The sequence below is a fragment of the Leptonotus elevatus genome, chromosome 21, assembly GCF_054856555.1.
Source record: "Leptonotus elevatus isolate MCC_2025b chromosome 21, RoL_Lele_1.0, whole genome shotgun sequence".
NCBI lineage: Eukaryota > Metazoa > Chordata > Actinopteri > Syngnathiformes > Syngnathidae > Leptonotus > Leptonotus elevatus.
Genome location: NC_141259.1, coordinates 13,043,789 through 13,065,582, shown reverse-complemented (window position 1 = coordinate 13,065,582; position 21,794 = coordinate 13,043,789). Strand labels below are relative to the sequence as shown.

At 40.8% G+C, this 21,794-nt stretch overlaps 5 protein-coding genes across 7 annotated transcripts; 3 read left to right on the top strand and 2 right to left on the bottom strand.

Annotated features, from left to right (window-relative positions):
- Nucleotides 1-564: 564 nt before the first annotated feature.
- Nucleotides 565-2,791, bottom strand: zfand1 (zinc finger, AN1-type domain 1). Of its 2 annotated transcripts, none has more exons than XM_086066299.1 (8): nucleotides 2,698-2,791; nucleotides 2,353-2,395; nucleotides 2,069-2,108; nucleotides 1,822-1,949; nucleotides 1,628-1,719; nucleotides 1,218-1,336; nucleotides 987-1,142; nucleotides 565-773 (listed from the first exon to the last, which is right to left on the bottom strand). In XM_086066299.1, exons 1-8 carry the CDS (start codon nucleotides 2,750-2,752, stop codon nucleotides 597-599), a joined length of 810 nt encoding a protein of 269 aa, XP_085922425.1. In that variant the 5' UTR covers nucleotides 2,753-2,791; the 3' UTR covers nucleotides 565-596. The 2 variants fall into 2 exon arrangements, with proteins under 2 accessions (XP_085922425.1, XP_085922426.1); XM_086066300.1 differs by having other exon boundaries at nucleotides 987-1,138.
- A 441-nt stretch (nucleotides 2,792-3,232) lies between these two features.
- On the top strand, nucleotides 3,233-6,223 carry chmp4c (charged multivesicular body protein 4C). The gene is made up of 5 exons (XM_086066090.1): nucleotides 3,233-3,621; nucleotides 4,749-4,926; nucleotides 5,087-5,195; nucleotides 5,282-5,417; nucleotides 5,812-6,223. The coding sequence occupies exons 1-5, from the start codon at nucleotides 3,396-3,398 to the stop codon at nucleotides 5,871-5,873; spliced, it is 711 nt and encodes a 236-aa protein (XP_085922216.1). The 5' UTR covers nucleotides 3,233-3,395; the 3' UTR covers nucleotides 5,874-6,223.
- A 776-nt stretch (nucleotides 6,224-6,999) lies between these two features.
- gimap4 (GTPase IMAP family member 4) lies at nucleotides 7,000-10,165 on the top strand. Of its 2 annotated transcripts, none has more exons than XM_086065392.1 (3): nucleotides 7,000-7,111; nucleotides 7,816-8,569; nucleotides 9,444-10,165. In XM_086065392.1, exons 1-2 carry the CDS (start codon nucleotides 7,081-7,083, stop codon nucleotides 8,553-8,555), a joined length of 771 nt encoding a protein of 256 aa, XP_085921518.1. In that variant the 5' UTR covers nucleotides 7,000-7,080; the 3' UTR covers nucleotides 8,556-8,569; nucleotides 9,444-10,165. The 2 variants fall into 2 exon arrangements, with proteins under 2 accessions (XP_085921518.1, XP_085921519.1); XM_086065393.1 differs by having other exon boundaries at nucleotides 9,441-10,165.
- Nucleotides 10,166-10,953: 788 nt separating this feature from the next.
- Nucleotides 10,954-17,096, top strand: sbspon (somatomedin B and thrombospondin type 1 domain containing). The gene is made up of 6 exons (XM_086066581.1): nucleotides 10,954-11,358; nucleotides 12,495-12,935; nucleotides 14,044-14,238; nucleotides 14,306-14,384; nucleotides 14,753-14,929; nucleotides 15,138-17,096. The coding sequence occupies exons 2-6, from the start codon at nucleotides 12,725-12,727 to the stop codon at nucleotides 15,253-15,255; spliced, it is 780 nt and encodes a 259-aa protein (XP_085922707.1). The 5' UTR covers nucleotides 10,954-11,358; nucleotides 12,495-12,724; the 3' UTR covers nucleotides 15,256-17,096.
- Nucleotides 15,593-21,250, bottom strand: terf1 (telomeric repeat binding factor (NIMA-interacting) 1). Its single transcript, XM_086066580.1, has 13 exons — nucleotides 20,992-21,250; nucleotides 20,105-20,200; nucleotides 19,890-20,017; nucleotides 19,423-19,659; nucleotides 18,159-18,268; nucleotides 17,565-17,635; nucleotides 17,389-17,491; nucleotides 16,752-16,813; nucleotides 16,622-16,686; nucleotides 16,469-16,524; nucleotides 16,217-16,290; nucleotides 16,089-16,129; nucleotides 15,593-16,013 (listed from the first exon to the last, which is right to left on the bottom strand). Exons 1-13 carry the CDS (start codon nucleotides 21,173-21,175, stop codon nucleotides 15,852-15,854), a joined length of 1,389 nt encoding a protein of 462 aa, XP_085922706.1. The 5' UTR covers nucleotides 21,176-21,250; the 3' UTR covers nucleotides 15,593-15,851.
- Between the last annotated feature and the right edge of the window lie 544 nt (nucleotides 21,251-21,794).

Genomic DNA, 21,794 nt, shown 5'->3' with positions numbered 1-21,794 from the left:
TTGTGGGACTAATAAAGTTATTGTATCCAATCTAATATATATTTGAGTCTAAAAACATTTCAATTAAAGATAACATTTTTATAATGAACTCTAATATATATATATATATATATATATACATATACATATATATATATACATATATATATATATATATATATACATATACATATATATATATATATATACATATACATATATATATATATACATATACATATATATATATACATATATATATATATATATATACATATACATAAATATATATACATATATATATATACATATACATAAATTTATATATATATATATATATATATATATATATATATATATATATATATATATATATATATATATATATATATATATATATATAAAACAAATAAAGTGTAAGAATAAGTAAAAATTGTCATGAAGTGTGGCAAGAGACCAATATCAATATTTGATCTTGTTATATCAATTTGCATCAAAATGGATACCACATCTCAATAATATATCTTGTCCCAAAGTCCTGCTCCTGAGTTAACAATTGGCAACAGTCATGCACAACTGCACATTCATATTGAAACTTGGATTTTATTGCCATCCAGTCATCTGATTGTAATATAGTTTGAAACATCCTCCACACCTGTGCTGTCATTGTCCAAGTACTCAAGGATCACGTTACCCCCGTTGTGCAGGGGGTCTTCCGGGCTGGTCAGCCGCGTGTGCAAGCTGTCGTCCAGACGCAAAGACTTTCCTGTCTCGGGATGGCAGAGACGCAACTTCTGAGAGGGAATACATTTTTTAAAAAAAAAGAGTAGCCAATAGACACTTATTAGAAAGTATGGGATGGACGAATACTTAAAATACTGTGAATACTGTACGTTTTTAAAAAAAGAGGAAAAAACAATAATAATAATAAAGTGTCTACTGTTCATCTGTCCCTTGTCCAACATCTCACTTTAGCCAGGCCAAAAAAGGAAGTGCTGTGTTGTTACCTTGGCTGCGAGCACATTGTTGTTGTTCTTGAGGGAAGCGAGTGAGGCCGCGTAATCCACCACCTTCCCCACACTCCATTTGAAGCAGAAGAACATTGGCTGACTGGTCGCCTGACACCCTTTCGGGAGATACACTTGAAAGTAGGTTCTTTCTGTCTGAAAGAAGAGGCGCGGCAGAATGTGATCAGTCAACTCGTCAACAGTGATCCTGTAATAAGCTCTCCAAAGTACCTGTGGTAAACTTTTGTCTCCTGCAGCATGTAGCTTCAGTTTCATCAGAGCTACCTTGGCTGCTGTGGCGCTGTTCTTCGCCCCTTTACGTCCTTTGCTTTTGGATCCGTCCTTTGACTCTAATTTGACAAGAGTGGAATTATATTAGAACATCCTCATCAAATTGCAATTTCACTGCATTGGTCCAAAAATTATTTACTTACTTCAAATAAAAATCATTAGCTTAATTGCCTTAGTCATTTAACATACTTTTTATATATAGATTTTTTTTTTCTAATGCAAAATGTGTGCCTTGGCACTCAAGATTGACAAACCCTGTTTTAAATAACACACAATTTGTATAATACTGATCCCATGTGGACAAAAGATGAACAGCAGGAGCATGTCATCACATGGCTACATATCCTGACCGACAATCCTTTGCACCAGCTCCTTGGTGGCTGCCATGCGCGGCTTTTGGACCTCCAGCTTCTCACACTTGTGATCATCTTGATGACGGTGGCTGCAGGGGGAGAGAAAAGAGAAAGAAAAAAAAAAGACACGTAGGGTAATCTTAATCACTACATTGAACACAGGTAGTGAAATTTGGTTAGTGTAAACCTACGCCAAACAGAAGTGTTTTTCACATTGCGGGCAGATGACAGGGAGCAGTTCTTTCCCCTTGCAGTCTTCAAATGTGCATGGATGACTTGTGCTGCCACCCGCTGGTTGGGGTTCTCTTCTCATTGGCTCCTGAGATGTAATTGTAATAATTTTCAGCACCCCCCCCCAAAAAAAACCATGACAAGTATGTATTTGACAAGAAAACTGCTCTATTGTTCTTCAATGGTAAAACTATAAGTGTTGCTTACCTGTGAACACGAGTGAGCCTCTCTGCTTCTGTGTTCAAGGCTGGAAAATGAGAAAATGGTTGCAATATGCAGTACTACTACAGTTAAGATACAATGCACAGTAGAGCTAAGGGATGTGGCCATATTATAAAATATTTTTTATTTATTTAAAAAAGATTACACGATGAATCAATATTTCCTCTTTGCTTACAAGAAATTGTAAATATTAATACAAACATTTTGGCTAGGAAAATACATTTACCCTAATGCAGTGTAACGAAAAAAGAGAAGGTGGTGACTCTTACCAGTAGACTCCATTGCAGGAATCACAAACAAATGGAAGGAAATCTAAATGATAGAAGAAAACAACTTTTTAGTTGACTAGCAAACACAGTTACTTGAAAAAAACAGGCCTATTATTTGAAAACCGTTTAACATTCAAATCATTTAGATATCAATGGCTGAAGATTTTATTTATGATTGACATGCAATAGTAAACTCACTGACTGCATATTCATGCTAACGCTCACGAGCTACGATGCCGATTTGATGTATTTTTTTTTTAAATTATTATTAATTTTTAGACACGGATAATGCTTAACGTCACACACTAATTATTTTTAGAGCAATAGAACGAAGACGACACAGACCTTGTTGGTGACAAGAATCTATTTGACAGTGTTTTCCGATGTCTATCTCAGCCATTAGCTTTTAGCAGTGCGCTTCTCCAACCGGAACATCAACACGGATTTGATCCCGGAAGTTAAATTCGAATAACCAAAACGTAACCCTGAAAGTTAAATTCTACTTCAACATTTTTTCTCATAATTATTTTAGCAGAGTGTGTGTGAGTGTGTGTGTGTGTGTGTGTGTGTGTTTAAATACGTAAAATCACATAATAAAACTTTGAAAGCAAGCAAATAAATAATATTAGGTTTCCGGATCTGATTACCCCGGAAGTGAATTTTGATGGCAGTGATTTTTTAACGCAACAGTTCAATACTAATTTATTTAACTTATCTTTTTACATAACTTTTATTAATATGTCGCCACATGACAGAAAGGAGTATATTTGAATAACTGAATTTATTCGGTCGAATGTTTTGTTTGTCGCAATTCAAGGAGGGCGGGCCTGCGTTTCAATGACGTCACGCAGGTAATGTAATGGAGACGTGGATAGGTGTGGCGAAAGGTCATTTGACAGCCACAAAAGCCCGTCGAGCTGGAAAAACAGCTCGGCGACATCTCACACCCTGGAAACACCTGGCAATAATAACAACAGCTCGGCGTCCGCATACCGCGACCGAGCGCTGCTTTTTACTTACCGTCGGACGAACTCCCAGACAAAATGAGTAAAATCACGAAATTCTTCAAGGGGAGTTCGAGCTCCGGCTCGTCGTCGTCCGGGGGTAAGTCCAAACACCACCGGTCCAAGGGTGGACCCTCGCCCCAGGAGGCCATCTACAAGCTCCGGGAGACCGAGGACATGTTGAGCAAGAAACAGGACTACCTGGAAAAGAGGATAGAGCAGGAAATCATGATAGCCAAGAAACACGGCACAAGAAATAAGAGGGGTATGTATATTTGGATATTCATCACCAACAGAAAGGGCCCAAATGGTTTTTTTTTTTTTAAGATTTTCTAGTCGTGTTTTAGGCGTCGTCTTAAAAAAGCCCAAGCCTGCGAAAGTGTCATGAGCGCTGCCATTTTAGGATGAGCCACAGGTGCAGGTTCCTGTAATTCACTTCGGGGTGGGGGGAGTCCCACGTTTTGGGCCAAAAACAGGAAGCAAAGTCCTTACAAATCATGATGTTGTTATTAAAAATGTATTCAAAATTTAATTGTTACCATTGTGAGCTTTCTCTTGATATATTTTGCTTTACTCTTTTTCTTTTTCTTTTCTTTTAATTGTATGGCGTGAAGTTAAAAAAGGCCACTGCAAATAAGTCATGAAGTAACATTAATTTAAATAATACTCCATTGAATGCAACAACCAATGTTAAATAGAAAATCCTTGACCTAAATACAAATGCCATTAAATCAATTTAAAATAGAATAAAAGTGCCATTAAATAAATACATCAAATTAACTCAATAAATATATCACTTAATGCAATATAATGAAATGAATAAATTATTCCACTAAATACACATAAATGTCATTAAGTGTATCATATTAAGTGACTAGATGAGCCCATTAAATAATAAAAAAAGGCCATTATAATGTCAGTTAAATTAATTGAATTATCATAAAACTCGGTTAAATACAGATGTCATTAATGATTAAAAGTTCTGTATTGGTTATGAAATGATTCATGAATAGGTTCAAAATAGTTATCTTGGACAATTCCACGAGTTATTTCGCATTTAAATCATCTAATTGTCGTCAAGCAGCATGTATTAGTTTGGCATACACAAAACCCTTCTTTGTGTCAGTACTTAAATCTCTGTAGATACAAATCAAAGTTGAATTAAATGATGGTAAAGTGAACTGCCCTTTTTCGCAACAGCAAGAATAAAACGTTGGCGAAAACACAAAGACCTGTTTAAAGCTTCAATGTGTATTGTACTCATGGAAAAAAAAAAACTCGTCTCACTTCCTTTTGAATCGCTAAAAATAGCTTCATCGTGTCGTCGTCATGGGATTATTTCTAGCGCGTATTGGTCCGTTGCAACGCTAATGTCCGCAAACAATCGCTTAGCTGCCCTGCAGGCCCTGAAAAGGAAGAAGCGCCTGGAGCAGCAGCTGACGCAGATCGACGGCACACTTTCTACCATCGAGTTCCAACGGGAGGCACTGGAGAACTCGCACACCAACACGGAGGTGGTGAGAAACATGGGCTTCGCCGCCCAGGCCATGAAGCAGGTCCACGAGAGCATGTGAGGAGCACACCAAAAAACAAAACAAAACAAAACAAAAAAAATACACATAGTGAAGCTTCGTTTATCGCGGGGGGGGGGAGTGTGATATTGCTTTTACAATGACATTGTCTGCTTGTCACTATCAACCACAAGCATATCAAATGTTTTCCTTCCTCAGGGATCTAACCAAGATAGACGATCTAATGGAGGACATCAACGAGCAGCAAGATGTGGCCCGCGAGATCAACGAAGCCATCTCCAGACCCTACGGCGAAACTTACGACGAGGTATGCTTGCCGTTGCCCCTCACAAAGCTGCTGTGTACCCCCCCCCCCCCCAAAATAAAAGAGAGAGAACTAATTGTTGTTGTTAGGATGATTTGCTGGCTGAGCTGGAGGAGCTGGAGCAGGAAGGCCTGGACGAGAACCTGAAGACCATGGGAGGCCTCCCCTCCGTACCCAGTGCCAGATTGCCCTCGGTGCCATCAGGACGTGTATCTCACCGTGGAAGTATGTACAATATTCTTTTCTTTTTTTTTAACATGGATTTTAGAGTATTGGAAATATAATGAAAAAATATGACTATTTACTTAATCAATTTACTACTTTTATTTTTGGCAACCTAGAATTCCTTAACAAATTCCCACCCATGAATGTTTTTATTTTTTTTAATAAAGAAAAAATGACTCAAGTGACTTCATTAAAATAAAATATCCCATGAGATTCTATTTCTCCTTTAAATAAATGCAACTATTCTTTCAACACTGTCCCCCAAACATACTCTCTATGAAAAAATGTTTTTTTTATAAATAGATGAAATTATGAACAAATATGACATATTTGAATTATATTCATATGATTGTTATAATTCCAAACGTCCTTCCTGTGTCTTTTGTTTTTTCAGCGGCCAGAAGGAGGGCTGAAGACGAGGACGACATGCACATGCTGGCGTCGTGGGGATCATAGGCAATATTTTTTTTCATGGGACAAAACGCCAACAGATTTACATTTTTCTTTTCTCAGGGGTTTTGAAGCAATTACAACCATGTTGGGACATGTTCCTCATGTTTTCATCGAGCAGCCGCCGTGTTACACTGAAGGAAATCGTTACTGTGCTTCCTGTCATTTTTGTTTTCTGTTTCATTTTAACATTTGATATGAATTGTGTGGCCGAGTAACTAACAATGAAGGATTTCCAACTGAGCAGATCAAACTGCACTCAACATGTAACAGAGCTGTAGATAAACTCGTTGCTACATTGTAAATATTGTTACTTTTATGTTCAACTCTAATAAAAAATAAACCTTCATATACCACTTTATTCTCCCTTCTTTTTATCCATATCATGTGTAAGTTGTTTACAATTGCCAATAAATCATTGTTTTTTTCAACTGACATTTTGTTACAATTAAATTGGAGTCCTCTTCATACAGACCACCAACCTTTTTTAAACTAATATTAATGTGAAGGGCTACCAGTTTGATACACACTTGACTGAAATAATAAATGTGCTTAAATTAATTTTGTTAGGTTCCATAATGGTTGAATTACTTTCAGAACAGGCCACGGGCAACTCATGTAGTCAAGTGCAATCTCAGACGATTATATTGACTTTTTCCTTGAAAAAATAAACTGTTTATTTTTAATTAAGTACTGACATTTTTTTTAATTAATTTTCATTCTTGTATAATTTATTTTTTTCTGGGTTGTCAAACCGCCACCTTATTCCGAGTCGGAAAGATTAAGATCACACTATATTTATTTAAAAAATAAAAAATAATTTACTCTTGTAATACTAACATAATATATTACCTTTTTAAAAATTACATATTTCTCGAAAAAAATAACATTTTACTTTCATGAGATGTATTTTTCTTGAAAAAACACCACTTGGTGGGTGGTATCACCAAGCAGGAAGCACTTCCGTCGAGGTTAATAAACATTACTCTTTTTATTTTATTTTTTAGGAAGGATTTTTCCCCCAGAAAAAAACCATCAATTTAATTGTCGTAAATTTCCTATTTGTTGTTTTTGCTAAAAGTCCAGAAGTGAGCGTTCCCGAAGTGACGTCACCAAACAGGAAGAAGCAGAGCGCTTCCGTACTTTCCCCGACGGAACCGAACGACGAAACGCCAACTTGATCCAAAAGTTACTGTGCCTGAAATTGAACAGCATGGAAGCCAACACTCAGGAACCAACCTCGGGTAAGCTGACGACTTTTATCCGCTCTGTTTTTAAAAAAATTCACCGACTTTGAAACGTTTAACTAACAACGTGAACATTATTAGCCCTCTGGCTAAAACGCCGTTAAAGTTGACACTGACACGCCTCGAAGCTTCGTTAACATATCTTAACTCAAATGAATAAATCTTAGCTTCCGTTGTGGGGACTGCTTTTATTATTTTGGTTATTAAGTGGAATAAAGACCCCCCTGACATTTCCGTGTGTAGTTCCCTGACCGCTAAAAACCCACAACAAAGGCAGCTCGAACGGTCACATATTGCGGTACGAAAAAAAAGGATAAATGTCATGTTTTTTTAAACGTCTTTTAATGTTTTGTACGACGTCTGAAATTCTTATAAAGTTAATTTTATAGCACAATGGTGGGAGGAAATGCTTGCGTTATTGGCTCACCAAATTAGTTTGAAAAAATGTTGAAAAAAAAAGTTTTGTGCCCTTCGTTTTTTATTGAATAAGAATCTGACTATTATGAACAATAGTTTTACTTTCGAAATAATCCAATTTTGTGGTAAGACTATTACTTTTTTTCACATTAGAAATTGTTGGTGCGATTGTGGCAAGACAGGAGCAAAGAATGTGTTGGCTTATTTACCGCCTCCCACAACACTCACCAGGCCCAGCCCCACCTTTGAGCACATACTCAATATTTTGTCACACCTTGTTTCAGCGTCACCGGCGTCCGACAAGAGTAACGGCCCCGAGCCGAGCCTGTCCCCGCTCCGTCTGGTGGTCTTAGGCTGGCGCTGGCCCGGCAAGAGCTTGACAGCCAACACCATCCTGGGCCGTGAGGAGTTCCGCCTGGAGCGTGCCGCTGAGTTTTGCGTGACGCGGCACACGGAGGTGGCAGGGCGCCCGGTGACCGTCGTGGACACGCCCGGCTGGTACTCGTCACAGGACACGCCGCTCTCCTTTAAGAAGGAGATTGCCCGCGGTGCCACCCTGTGCCCGCCGGGCCCGCACGCCTTCCTCCTGGTCATCCCCGTGGGCATGTTCACCAAGGTGGACCGCGTCCGCATCGAGGAGCACGTGGGCCTGTTTGGGGAGCGGGTGTGGCGGCACGTCCTGGTGGTGTTCACCTGGGCCGACATGCTGCGGACCATTTCGCTGGAGCGCTACATCCGCCGCGAGGGCGCCGAGTTGCAGTGCGTGCTGGAGAAGTGTCGACGTCGCTACATACTCATCAACAACTGCGTGTTCCAGGAGCAGACGCAGGTGGGACACTTGATGGAGCACGTGGACCGGATGGTCGCCGAGGAAGGCGGCCACTACCTGGCCGAGGAGGAACCACGGCCGCTGGACGAGAACCGGAACCCGACTGGGGACGGCGCGCTGGAACCCGGCGCCAAGCCAAAAGCCGACAGCATCGTGACTTTAGCTAAAGAAACCACCGCGCTCTCCGCAGAGTGATGAGCTCGCTTTAGGTACGCCTGCACCATCTCCAACGCACCAGTTGTTTCTTTTCCCACTGAGATTATTCAACGGTCATATTTCAGAAAAACTTTTTTTTCCCCTGGCATATTTGAAAAAATATATATATCAAAAATAGGATTTTATCTTGTGATTCTTGACTTTTTAATCTGGAAAAATAAACAAAATTACAAGATTTTATTTTATAATTTAGATTTTTTTTTCTTGAACATTTTTAATTAAAAAAAATAAAATATTTATTCCGTAATACTATGACCTTTTTATCTGAGGAAAAAAAATTATCAACCCGATAAGATGACAAGATTTTATTACATTATTAAAACTTTTTTTTTTGTCCTACTAAAAACCTTATCTTTCTTAGAAAGTAAGTTTTTCATTAAAAAAATAGGATTTGTTCTTGTAACATTGATCCCCCCCCCCCCCCCAGAAAACGTTAGCTGTTTTGTCTTGAAAAACAACAAAATTCCATTAAAAATAATATGGGGACAAACAAAACAACTGACTTATATGACTCCAGATGCGACGATCCAAAAGTAACCTTGTAACACTACAACTTTATTCCTGAAAACCATTATTGCTTGAAAATAATATTTTTTTTTCTTTAAAAAAAAAAGGTGATTCGTATTGTCCCAAAAGGGGGGAAAAAACGGATTCCATCAGATTCTAAAAAAAAATCCATAAAATGTGAGAAACTTCCTCCAAAATATTCAGTTCTTGTAACATGAAACTTGTCCTTCTGGAAAATGAATTCCCATTATAACATTATGTAAAATACTGTCCGGGAAGATAAAAAGATGGACCAAAAAACATTGCAACATTTTCTCTCGTCAAAACTTTCAAAGCAGTGATGACGATTATCCCCAGTAGGTGGCGCAACCACTCATGCTGTGTCATTGGAAGGCGTGAGGACAAAGCCACAAGGTGGGAAACATCGACTGAGACTGTGCAAGTGTACCTAATGAAGAGTCCCAAATGGTCAGTGAGTGCCTTCAAGCCTTTTAGTCCCCACAAAATGAAGGACGTTGGTAGAAAAAGTTCATTTTTTTTGCACTGAATGTGTTGCTGTTGTTGTTTTTCTCAAGAACTGATGACAGATTGTGATAGGCTGACAGCTGGAGGTCAACTCTGACGTGCATCACTTTATTTATTGATGTTCTACTCATATTTACTGAACAGCTGTAAAAATACAAATAAATTGATTTGCCTTTTTCTACAAGATAACTCCTTTTTTTTTTTTGCTCCAGGTCAAAACAAATAATCTGTTACAAGATGTCCCCATGAGCGGATTGGATTACAAAATAGGCTTTTAAAAAATATTTGTATCCTGTTTTAGATGGCAAAAGTGCATTTGTCGAAAGATTTATTTCCACTTAACCGTTTGAAATGGTTTGTAACAGAATCCCGGGTGAATTCTGCCTCAAGACACGATGAATCCGCAGCGGACTTGACAATCAATCAATGTGTAAAACTGTTCCTACTACTGTATTTAATACCCTGCTGTTTTGTTTTGTTCAATGAGTGCAAATGTCCATTTTTGTGACCAAATTGTTATTTTTTTCTGCACTTATAAAAGCACTGTGAGCCCTGAATGAACTCTTGTCTCATTTCATCTACATTTGTTCAAGTCAAGTCATATTTTCTTTTCAACCTGCTATCAAGTCAGTTTCTGCTGGAGACGACAAGAAAGCCGTGTCAACAGAAACCGGACGCTTAAATAGAAACCAATAAAGAAGGGAGGGGGGGCGCATCCACACAGCTGTGACCGCTGTCATATCGCATGATATCGCATTACAATGTTTGCAGACTTTTTTTTTTTTTTTTTAACAGTTTCTACCAGGTGACTTTCCTCCCAACGAAACATCAACCGTAAGACAAACACAACAACTGTCACTCTACTTGTTTCGCGCCAATTTGCTCAATATTGACACCAGATGAGAGTCTTGACATGATGAAGGAGGTACTACAGCAATATATTTGTGGTACATCTGCCCGCTAATTGCATCGTGGCGACAGAAGCCAAGTCAAATCCATAAAGAGTGACTCACGTGTCACGGTCTGTGGCGAGACCTCGGGAATGCACACGCGTCAACATGGCGGTCGGCGGGCAGGAAGCGGCAAGGACATGAATGGGCAGGCGGCGAACAAAAGCGACGATTCATGACATGCCGCTTGAGAGCTGCTCATTAGGCGGAACAACCGAGTGGGGGGGGGGGGGGTGTTCTGGGTCGGGGAAGACTCGGCCCAGTCGGGGCAATTAGCACGCCTCGTTTGAGGTCACCTGTTGTTTGGGTGGACGTGAGGACAAAACACGCATTGTCGGTCTTGTAATTCTGCAATAATGGTACTGTTGCTTTAAATTAATCTTATCATCCATTCTGCATTATACTGATCCACGGCTTGTCCTGTTTTTCCAGTATCACCTGACTTTTTGTTGAGTCACCCTTTATGGGGGCACTTGCTAAAATACGGAAACCGAAACCTTATCGGAATCCGAATTTAACCATTAACCAAACAAATATAACCCCAATCCTCCACATAAGCCTAACATGAATCCCTTTAGCGACAAAGCTACTACCGGGTCAAAGCCAGGATGGGTTTGAGCTCATTTCCAGCGAGACGGCCGGTTTGTCAACAAATCGACTGGAAGTCATGGCAACCGGGGTCGGGCATCACCACGGAGACGGCCGCCGTTTACATTCCCCATATAGACGTCACCTTGACACCCGGAACAGGAACCCGCCCAGAAGAGTATTTGTCAGCCGTGATGGAGGACCGCGCTCAGGTACATGCACGTTAAAAGGAAGGCGTGTCGGAAAACACTGATTGCGTGTTTACCTACCTTCAGTGGAAAGCAACATTTTCCGGTATCTGTTTTTTACTTGAGTTGCCCCATTGTGTTCTTATACTCTATCGGTTAAAGCGTTGTAAAACCGCGACTAATACAGCTAATAATTAGCACGTCAATGGCGTTTTCTATTTTATGTTAGCATTAAGCTAGTGGGGTCTTTCTTTTGGCAGTTGTCAAGTGTAATTGTTCTGCTAATAATTAGCATGTCAATGGCGTTTTCTATTTTATGTTAGCATTAAGCTAGTGGGGTCTTTCTTATGGCAGTTGTCAAGTGTAATTGTTCTGCTAATAATTAGCATGTCAATGGCGTTTTCTATTTTATGTTAGCATTAAGCTAGTGGGGTCTTTCTAATGGTAGTTGTCAAGTGTAATTGTTCTGCTAATAATTAGCATGTCAATGGCGTTTTCTATTTTATGTTAGCATTATGCAAATGGTGTCTTTCTTTTGGCAGCTGTCAAGTGTAATTGTCTTTGTTAAATTTAGTTCGACTGTAAACATAAACTGCAAGTGGCATTGAACATCTTTAAGTCTCATTTTTGATAAATGGTTCAAGTTCGTTCACTTGTACCTGAAGGGACCCACTATATTGGGGCGACGGCTCTTCCCAACAAAACGGAGGATACCCAACATATTTGTGAGGTCATGCGGACGCGTCAGTCTCACCCGGTGATGATGATGATGATGATGATCATGGTGGAGATGAAGGCTATTACTGTCGCTTGACCTCCCGGGAGCATCACGCAGAAGTCATTACAAAACGTCTGCTGCTCCTTCTATAGCCAAGAGGGTTCGCCGAACGCTCCCTCCAAGAGGCCTCATTTGTACAATGTAGAACGCCACACGGTCAAGCATCTAATCTTCGAAGCAATAAACGACCACGAGTGAAGTCTGTTGGGGAAAAAAGGCAGACAAAGTCATAAGAGTCTGAACAATAGCATTAATTTTCAAAAAGCACTCAGATAAATAGAAACAAAACCTGTCAGTCTTTTTTTTTTTTTTGGACAACACTTGGCACTAGCACACTCATGGAGAACATCCAAGCACTCACATTCCTCCCTTTTTTTCTCAGGGACTTGTGGGGTGGCCCGAATACCGTCGTCGGTGTGGTAATTGTGGCGGAGGCGTGATGCAAGGGAGCAGAAGAGGAGGAGGGGGGTGCAGGAAAAACAAACCACCCTCCTCCTCCTCCCTCCCGGAGTCCATTCACACTCCAGAGAGGTGCGGCGGGAGACGCGTCGGGCACATGGAGTTGCCGCGATTGGAACTTGTCCCGAATTGACAATCCTCCCCCCTGTCAAAATGGAGATTGTCTACTTTTTGCTGCTTTTGGCCACCGTGGGACAGCGCCGCCTGGTTTCCGCAGGTTGCCTGGGAAAATGCTGCGGCGCTCGGGACGTGGGTTGCACCTCCACTGGCTGGAGGATGGACCGCGTCTACGGGACGTGCCACTGTGACCGCGGCTGCGCCGCGACGCGGGATTGCTGCTTCGACTACTTCTCGCACTGCCCAGGTGAGCGCCGACAGGTACTTTTGGACCTCTTTTGCCACACTGTTGAGATAAGCACTCGTCTCCTAAGAAAAATGATAAGACGCACACACGCTTATCTGCTCGTGGAAATGTCTCACAGAGGCGGAGCTGTTTGCCCAGCTGGGCTGAGCCGCGAGGGGAGAACGACAAGTATTTGAAGAATGCGATTAAGTCGATCAGTTTAAGATATTACAGTGCAGGGGTGCGTGCGTCATCCGTGAGGTGGAACAAGTTGTTGGAGACAATCGAGTCCAGTCAATAGCGGGTTCTGGGTTTGCGGCCTGTTCTTTGTCCAGTTGTAACTCAATTTTATAGTTTATTTTGGATGTAATCTCACTGTCACGAGATGGTGGCACACGACTGTAAATCTGAATGAGCAAGAGTGAAAACAGGAAGTATTTCAAGATGAGGTTCATTTTTGCTGACAATACATTGAATGCCTCAATCCTCTAATGAACAGAAAAAGCAAATGACTTCTTGTTTATTTGGTTTTCAAGCTTAAAATGGAAGTCAACCTTAAACATTTCCTAATAATATGTTATATGTGACCTCACTAGTCTAAACATGACATTCTGATTATATTACGTTTGTGGAATAAGAGTTTTGAAGCCAAATCCAGCTTTTTTTTTCTTTTTTTAAAATCCATCTCAGGGGTCAACCATTTTGCCACTTGCTGTCAACTGAAGATGACATCAATGTTGCTCAGGCAACGACCAATCACAGCTCACCTGTTTTCTGAAACTGAGCAACATTGAACAACCAATCACAGCGTAGCTTCAGAAATATTCCACTAACGCAATATCAACCAGAATACCATATTCAGACCAGTGGGGCTGCATAGAACATATTATTGTCCAATAAAAATAAGCTTCTACCTATTAGCATGCTACTCAGCTAACCATGCTAACAAATGGCCGTTTTGTTTTTTCCACTAAATCAGCTATTCCGTTTCTATACATTTTGCCAGTCATAACAAATTGCCACTTGTTGGGTTATTTATTGCTTAGCCGGCTAACGTAACCCATTATTGCTGCGGTCAAATCAAAGCGCTCTCATTTACACCCCATGGACCCAAAATCCCCAACTCCAGCTCAGGCATGTTCAGTGAAAGCTTGGAGCTTCTGGAGCGGCTGTGTGGAGCCGTGCCGACCCTCGTGGCGCACGCGGGTGCGACACATCGCCGAGCGGCCCGCCAATGGCGGTGAGCCCTGTCCGGCCCTGGAGGAGCGGGCCGGCTGCATGGACTACAGAGACCGCCAGGGAACCCCGTGTGGACTGCACACGGGTGAGCGCAAATTGTGTTGGTGTGACTCTTGAGTGCACTGTAATGATTGACTCTCTTTTGTTATCAGGGCCTGCATTTATCACCAGTCTGGAGTTTGGCAAGGGGAGGCCCAAGAGGGACACCTACGGGAGCCCTTTGGATGCAGGGTGAGTAACCACAACAGTGGGATTGTTTGCACACAAGGAGACCGTTTCCAGTCTACCTTTCCCTCCCTAGTGAGTAGCACAGGGCAGCAAACCAGTCCACTGCTAAATAGTTAGCATGGAAAGCTAACGTAGCAGTCGACACGAGTCTCATTTAGCATTTGCTCCTCCTCAAAAAGATGGATTTTTGATGGACAAATTGTAAAACTGGTCACAAGATGACCCCCTATTAAAGTCTAACTAGCTAGTAGCTAGCGTGAGAAGCTAGCTATGCTTTCACCGTGCAAGTGTCCAAGTCTCCATCTTTACTAGGACCAGGACTAGTTCTTCTTCTCGTCAAAACAGATCCCCTTATCTTGTTTCCCCCTCAGGTTTTGTGTGGAATTCTCCCTGGAGTCACGCTCCCCTCACTGTGCAGTGGAGAACCGGCCGCACACGCACTGGATGCGCTACTTCACCGAAGGTTTCACGGTGTGCGTGGCGTGCCAGCCGCCTGCCACGCGCAACCACATCGGTGGTTGCCAAGGAGACGGCCAGGAAACAGACAGGTCGGTGTCAATGTTATGGCCGATAACTGTGGATCTGGAAAACATTTTAGCCTAGCCTTATTAACCTTATTACTATAATAAAGAATTAAACAAGTATTTACACCTTTTGCCGTATGTCTGTAGACCTCCAAAACAGGATTGCCTCATGATTCTGTAACCTAACAAGAAAGTTGAGTTGCAGCATATTCAACATTTGTTTTGGTTGCAGGGATTCTGTGCTGCAGTGGCAGGCGGTGGGCAACCCCCGGTGCAGTGGCACGTGGAGGAGGATCCGTAAAACGCAACAGTGCAACTGTCCGCCGCAGCACAGCTTCGTCTTCATCTGACCCGAGACTCTGACCCGACGGCAGGGGCAGCATACTAGGACTGTTATAAAAAGCTCATCATTTAAAAATTTTTTTTTTTTCTTTAGAACAATATGGCAATGACAAAATGTCCCCCTCAGAGGACTTCTGCCAAAAGGCACATCATCTGTAAAATTATTTAAAATATTATTTTGTAAATTATATTACACCTACTTCTATTGTTAAATTTTTTTTTGTTATAATTATGTGCTTCGCGTGTTTTAATATGTATTTATTCCAATCATTTCCACTGTTCTGGATCATGAAATGACAACAGACAGGGTCCTCGTGAAAAAAATTGCACACAAAATCTCAAATGTAAGCACTCTGCATGTATATATTTGCCACATGGAGTCAACATTGACTTTTCAAGTCCTACTAATTTACAGTGAAAAAAATAATAATCATGAGAACAGGCCCTATACAAAGTGTAATTCCTACAAATTCAATGTTCAACAGTACACAGTACACAAAGTTAATATTTTTCATTGGACAAATTATGCCCTCTAGTGGCACATAATCTGAACAACATCACCCAATTAAATATAGAAGATAAAGTGAACCGCCCTTTCGTCTTCTTAGTCCACTTTGTGGTACTTCTCCAGAATCCTCCAGCGGTCCTTGAGCATCACGCCAGTGCGGCCCTCAAAGTCGTAATCCTGCAGGATGTGATGCCACTTGCCTTTGCCGTGGCGGCGGACGCCCTGCACCAGTCTCATGTCCAGCGCCGACGTCCATTTCTGCAATGCAAAGAAAGGAACCGATAAATGAGAGCGCCCGAAGATTGACGGCCGGTCTTTGTTGGCGCAACCGACCTGATGAGTCTTCTTCGGCTGGACAACGGCATTGTTTACATCTGGGGGAAAAAAGGAAAATAATGTCGTATAACATGTACACAAGTGTATACACACACACGGTGGTGGTAACAATACGCACAGAATACCTTTCACTCGAGGCTTCATGCCAGCGTCCGGCTCCCACGCTTTTGTTTGAGCGGACAAAAGTTTGCGTTTTGGCCTGTGAGGGGTTAAAAAATTAAACAACAAAATGGGTTTTATTGTTGCTAAACATAAACTCTCCTGTTGCGTTTCTGTTTATGAATAGCAATAACACCTCTGGGTCATGGATAGGCGGGTCAAACGGACCCGCGACACAACAGTTTAGGTAAATAAATTCTCATAAAAGGAGGCTTTACTTGATAGTGATCTCCCCTGATTGGTCGGCCTTGTCGTCACCGGACAAGCGGACGTTCTACGAGGCAGAAGAGGACGTGATAGTTAAATATGGTGGCGAGTTGTCAAAATACATCAACTAACTGTGTGAATTAGTATCATCGGGTTTTACTGACCCAAGGTGCTGTCTTTGCTTTGCGGTCGACCGCGGGATACGGCGATGTGTCCAGCTGTGATGAATCTATTCATGTACTGCTTATTAATATTTTGGTGGGGGGGGGGATCCAATAAAAAGGACAAACTTACTATTGGAGTACAATCTTCGGCCGGAGGCGTAGGCGCTTTTTGTGGAGCGAAGTTTACTTTGTCTGGGAGAGAGAGAAAAAAAAAAAAGTTAAATGCGCAATAAAACTTATGCATATATAAACAGTTTCATACACTGTACAAAACAGGTGTGCTATACATCATTATTATATTATATATCACTGACAATATAATAATTATTCCATTGAAATGTCTTAATGGCACTTTTTGTATTTGTACTTTGCTGGTTGTTTTGATATAATTAATACCAGCGTCGATGTGAATATCGCTGCTATGACAGTTTAATTTAATTCATGGGAGGAATAAAGTACTTTATGTATCAATCAACTGTGTGTTGTTTTATTTTATGAGTAATGTCAACAAGAAAACATGGGATTATGATGAATTATTATAAATTCCGGACTAGCCTATAAAATGCCACTAGGTGGCAGTATCACACCGCAAACACTTTCCTGCTCCCTCTGCTTTTATACTGTGTTGAAAAAAAAGGGAGACTAGTTTCACTTTGACTATTTTCGACTTTCGATACATGTACTTGATAAGCTCCGCTCTGATTGGATCACAGTTCTCTTTCATTTGAATACATTAAACAACTGCGTATTCAAAACACAGTACGTACTTGACGTCATTTTTGAGCGAATCGTCCCGGGAGACAGCAGCGTCCTCCGAATCTTCCATGCTCTGCTCGTCCACAGCCGTCGACGCGTCTGAGGACAGTAACTCTGTTGACAAAATTTCAGGTAATGGGAGTTAATAAAAGAGGCGTGATGAAGAAAGTTTAACACGTGAACTCACCGTTTACAGATTGCCATCGGAGGGAGACGCGCGGATTCTTGCCAACTGTCACTTTAAGATTTGGTTTTGTTCTATAAGAGTGTGAAAGGCAACATTTTACAAAACAACACAAACGAATACAATGCATCGGACTTTTAAAAGGTAATGCAGTTCATGGAAGATTTCATTGAGCTCCCGAGAACGACTAAAGTGGGATAACTCCTTTTTTTTTTTTGGTCATTTTGCAGGAGAATGATTTGAAGATTTCTGACCAAAATAAAATCTGAGCGATTTAATATCTTGGTGATTTATATGGCAATGACCAGTTCTTCAGGAGACATTCCAGGAATTGTGGTTTGCCTCAGGATTTAATATTTTCCAAACATCCCTTGTTATGTAAACACGCGGGTTCGGTTGCTATGTTTACGAAAACACAACATTCCTTCTTCCTTCAAGGTCTACAAACACGGGCGTAATGACCTTTTGGAGAACATTAAATTGTCTTGGTCCATTGATGACAATAAAATAATAAACAAATATGAATGAAAATGTTAATTCCCGTTCAATCTTGAGAGGCTTTTGTTTGTCGGGTGAACACAACTGAACGCTTCCTACTCTTTCTCCAATCTTGCGTGGTCCAACTTCTCCAAGAGAGACGCGTCCTCTTTTGCCACGGCGTCCGCAGCGTCGACACTTCGTGACGACTGGACCACCTTGATGGCTTCCTGAGAGATAGGACGCGCGCAATGTGAATGATCTCTCTTCATATGACATTTTCCGAACCAATTAACTTTTACATTAAATGTGCTGGGGCAGCGCCAAATGAGGCGAGCCACTTAAATGCTCGACCTTGGTTGGCCCTTGTCAATTATGGAAAAACATTCGACACCCCAATGATAAAATGAAAAGGCGACGCGCATTTGCCCTGATTCCGAAGGTGGGGAGGTGCGGCGTGGCCATGTTCGGTGCGGCTGTGGTTGGCTGCCCTTCCAAACTGCGGTAAGACCAAATTAACAGCGGTCAAGATGGCATTTGGCTAATGATGCAAGATATTTCAATACATCCTCAAGAATGACGCATAGGATGACCAGTAGGGACTCTAATAATTTGTTCTGCTCTGTTGTGGAAATTGGGGATGAGGTACGTTTCAAATATAAAAAGTAAAATATTTTTTTTTAATGTGTACCTAAATAACCATTTGAAAATATTTTAATAAAATAAAAACATGATGAGGAAAAGCAAGCTACTTTAAAAGGTCATACCAAGGAAAGTGTTTTCCCTCCATTTTGTTGTTAAAATAAAAATAAAAAAATTAGATGTTAGAGTAACAATAAAAGTGACACTTTGTCTTTTATTTTAATGGTACAATGTAAAGGAAAGTGTTTTCTAGTTAATTTTCCTTATTGTTTAATTAAAATAAATTACAGTAAGTAATGTCTTCATGTTTTTATAATAAATTAATATACAAGGAAAAAACACTTCATTTATAGGGAATAATATACAAATGTGTTTCCCCCTCATTTAAAAATGAACCCAGACTGTTTTCGATTAAAATAAAAAATTAAATTTAGATGGCAGAATATTCAAAGGAAAGTGTGTTTTTACTCTATTTGAATAAAAAAAATTGTGCAATTACAAGTTAAAAAAAAGTCAAATCACACTATTTCAGTGGCAAAAAAATATTTCAGTATTTACCTTTGAGCTTTGTTAGCTTGTTTCCTCTGTGCCTTAATCCACATCTGCCCTTTCACCTCCCCCCGCCTCTATTGCATTTACTATTATATAAACTTAGAATGAATAGGCCGACAGCTCTAATCCAATCGAGGCCGCTGCACGAGATTGAAAGTGGTGGAAAAGTGACACAAGTCAGCATGCATACCTTGAAAAGGAAGTCGGATGGATGCCTGGCCAGGTAGGCGTCCACGAAGGTCTGCGCCAACTCCAGCAGTCGCTCAAAACTGAACACGGTGAGGAACGGGTGGTAGGTGTCCATCTGCGCCACGATGGCGGCGAGCTTGGCTCCTACTTTTTGCGAATATTCGATGTGCTCTTCGAACCACTTGAGCGCGCCGGACGCCAGCGTTCTTTGGCCTTTCTCCAAGCACACGGCGACTGACTGAGAAAAGACACGGCGCGACGTGAAAATCCAGACAAGACATCAGGACTTGGAATCCATTTTAAAAAATTAATAAATTCCTGTTTCAAAAACTTGCACGACATGTTGGATTAATGTGACGTCCCAAAATCTTACAAATCGAATGAAATGAACACATTATTTTTCGCTTCTTCTCGGTGGGTTAAAAAGAACAAATATGGTTTGAAGTCACCGGGCCATTTCAAAATCACCTGTATGATCAGGTGAACCGTGACGTTTTCAAACAAGCTTTCATCCCCCACGAAATCTTTGAGGTGAAACCAAAGCATGGCCGCAGACATCAGAGGCATCACGCCGTCGTCGTCATCAAATCGGGTGTCTGGAGGGCGGCGAGAAAAAAGCGATGAACACAAATGAAAGGTTGCGATGTCTGTGAACACACAAAGTCGATGGTGGCGAGTCTTACCCAACTGCTTTCCTTGCATGACTCGGGCGAGGAAGGCGCAGATGAGGGTTTTCTCTTCTGAGATTCCTCCTTCAAGTAAGGGCGTCTGAGAAATGGCTGAGGGAGAGGGGGGAGGGGCTTATTACAATTATAATAAAGTATTCCGATTATATGTAACTAACGGCGTCACTCAGCACGCACACTGTCTAACAGGTTAGCCCGTTATCGTGAGTCAAATGTACACACTGATTCGCTGACACCCAGATTTGGACATATTAGGAATTCCTAGACGAGGTCCCGTCAGGGAAAAAGTATCCGCAATGGAATTTAATCTCGTCTAGGAATTATTAAAAAAAGAAACAATATGAATATCACCTATAAACGTTCCAAGAACTGGGGTGTAGCAATTCCATAGAGGATACTTTTTTTTTTTTTAGCCCTTAAAACTAAAGTTCATTAAATGAAAGAAGGCACAGAAACATTATTTAAAGCGTATTTTATCGTGAAAAATAACCACATGTCCGCGATCTCTTTAAAGACGGACGGGAGAAGCCGCGGTGTATTATGGGACTTGTAGTAACAGCGTCAAAGCAGGTAAAACGCACTTTGTAGAGTTTGTAGTCAAAATAACAAATTGTGCCCACTTTCTCTGCATTAACAACACAATAGAAGGCATTATAATTAATAATATGTCCACTGCTGCTTTTGGGTGTTTGAAAAAAAAAAAAGTCCCCTCACGAAACGTTTTTAGGTCGTGGGAAAACTGTGCCGTTGTAACTTGTTGGCACCGTTTACAGACAAGTTAGGTGTACCATTCACAAGATGAAATACATTTCTTGTGGTGCATTTGTATTAAGAAAGTCGAATGAAAAACCAGATGAAGTAGTGTGACTTGAACGACAACTTACTTTCATAAGTCGAGACGGCGTCATTGAAGGCATTGTGATTCCTCTCTTTAAAACGACGAATAATGGCTGCAAAAAGGAAGTCCAGAATCCACTTGGAGGCCACAGCGGTGAGCTGGCTGATGTTATAATCATCTTCGGTCGTTGTTGTTTTGTCGTTGTTGCAGCTGGCTTCTTGTTGCTCCATGTTGGTGTTCTCTCATCCGAGGGTTCCTTTGCAAGCTGCTTGTTTGTTTTTCAGCGGGAAACGCCAACCGCAGTGGTTGGTTGAAGACGTGCAAAACCTGTAGCGCCCCGCATAGTCTAGGCTGAGTCATTACAATAGTTCAACTTTTTTTTATTTTTTTTATCACTTGTTGTCATATGACTTTAGTCTACTATTGATATCAAATATGATTGTTTAAAAATCAGAAAAACATATATACATATATATCGAAAATGCCCCAAAATTAAGTACAAATTCGAATATATATATAAAAAAATGTAAATTATTTTTACACTAAAAAAATTGGTTAATAAAGAAATAAAATTAAACGTACAGTACACAAATAAAGGAATTCATATAAAGAATACAAAAAACGCAGTGATAGGCGCGCCTTGACAAATTTTCGAGATACAAGCCATCACTTGACCAATTTGTCTTGCAGTATGAGCAAAATTTGATACACATGTGAGCTTCTGACCCCCACCACTAGATGGCAGCACAACACTTCAGATCATCAGGCCACCATCAAGTCACATTGGCTTCCTTTCTGCTTACCAGGTACGTTTATCACCGATTTAGAATTTTTGTTTTATTTATTCTT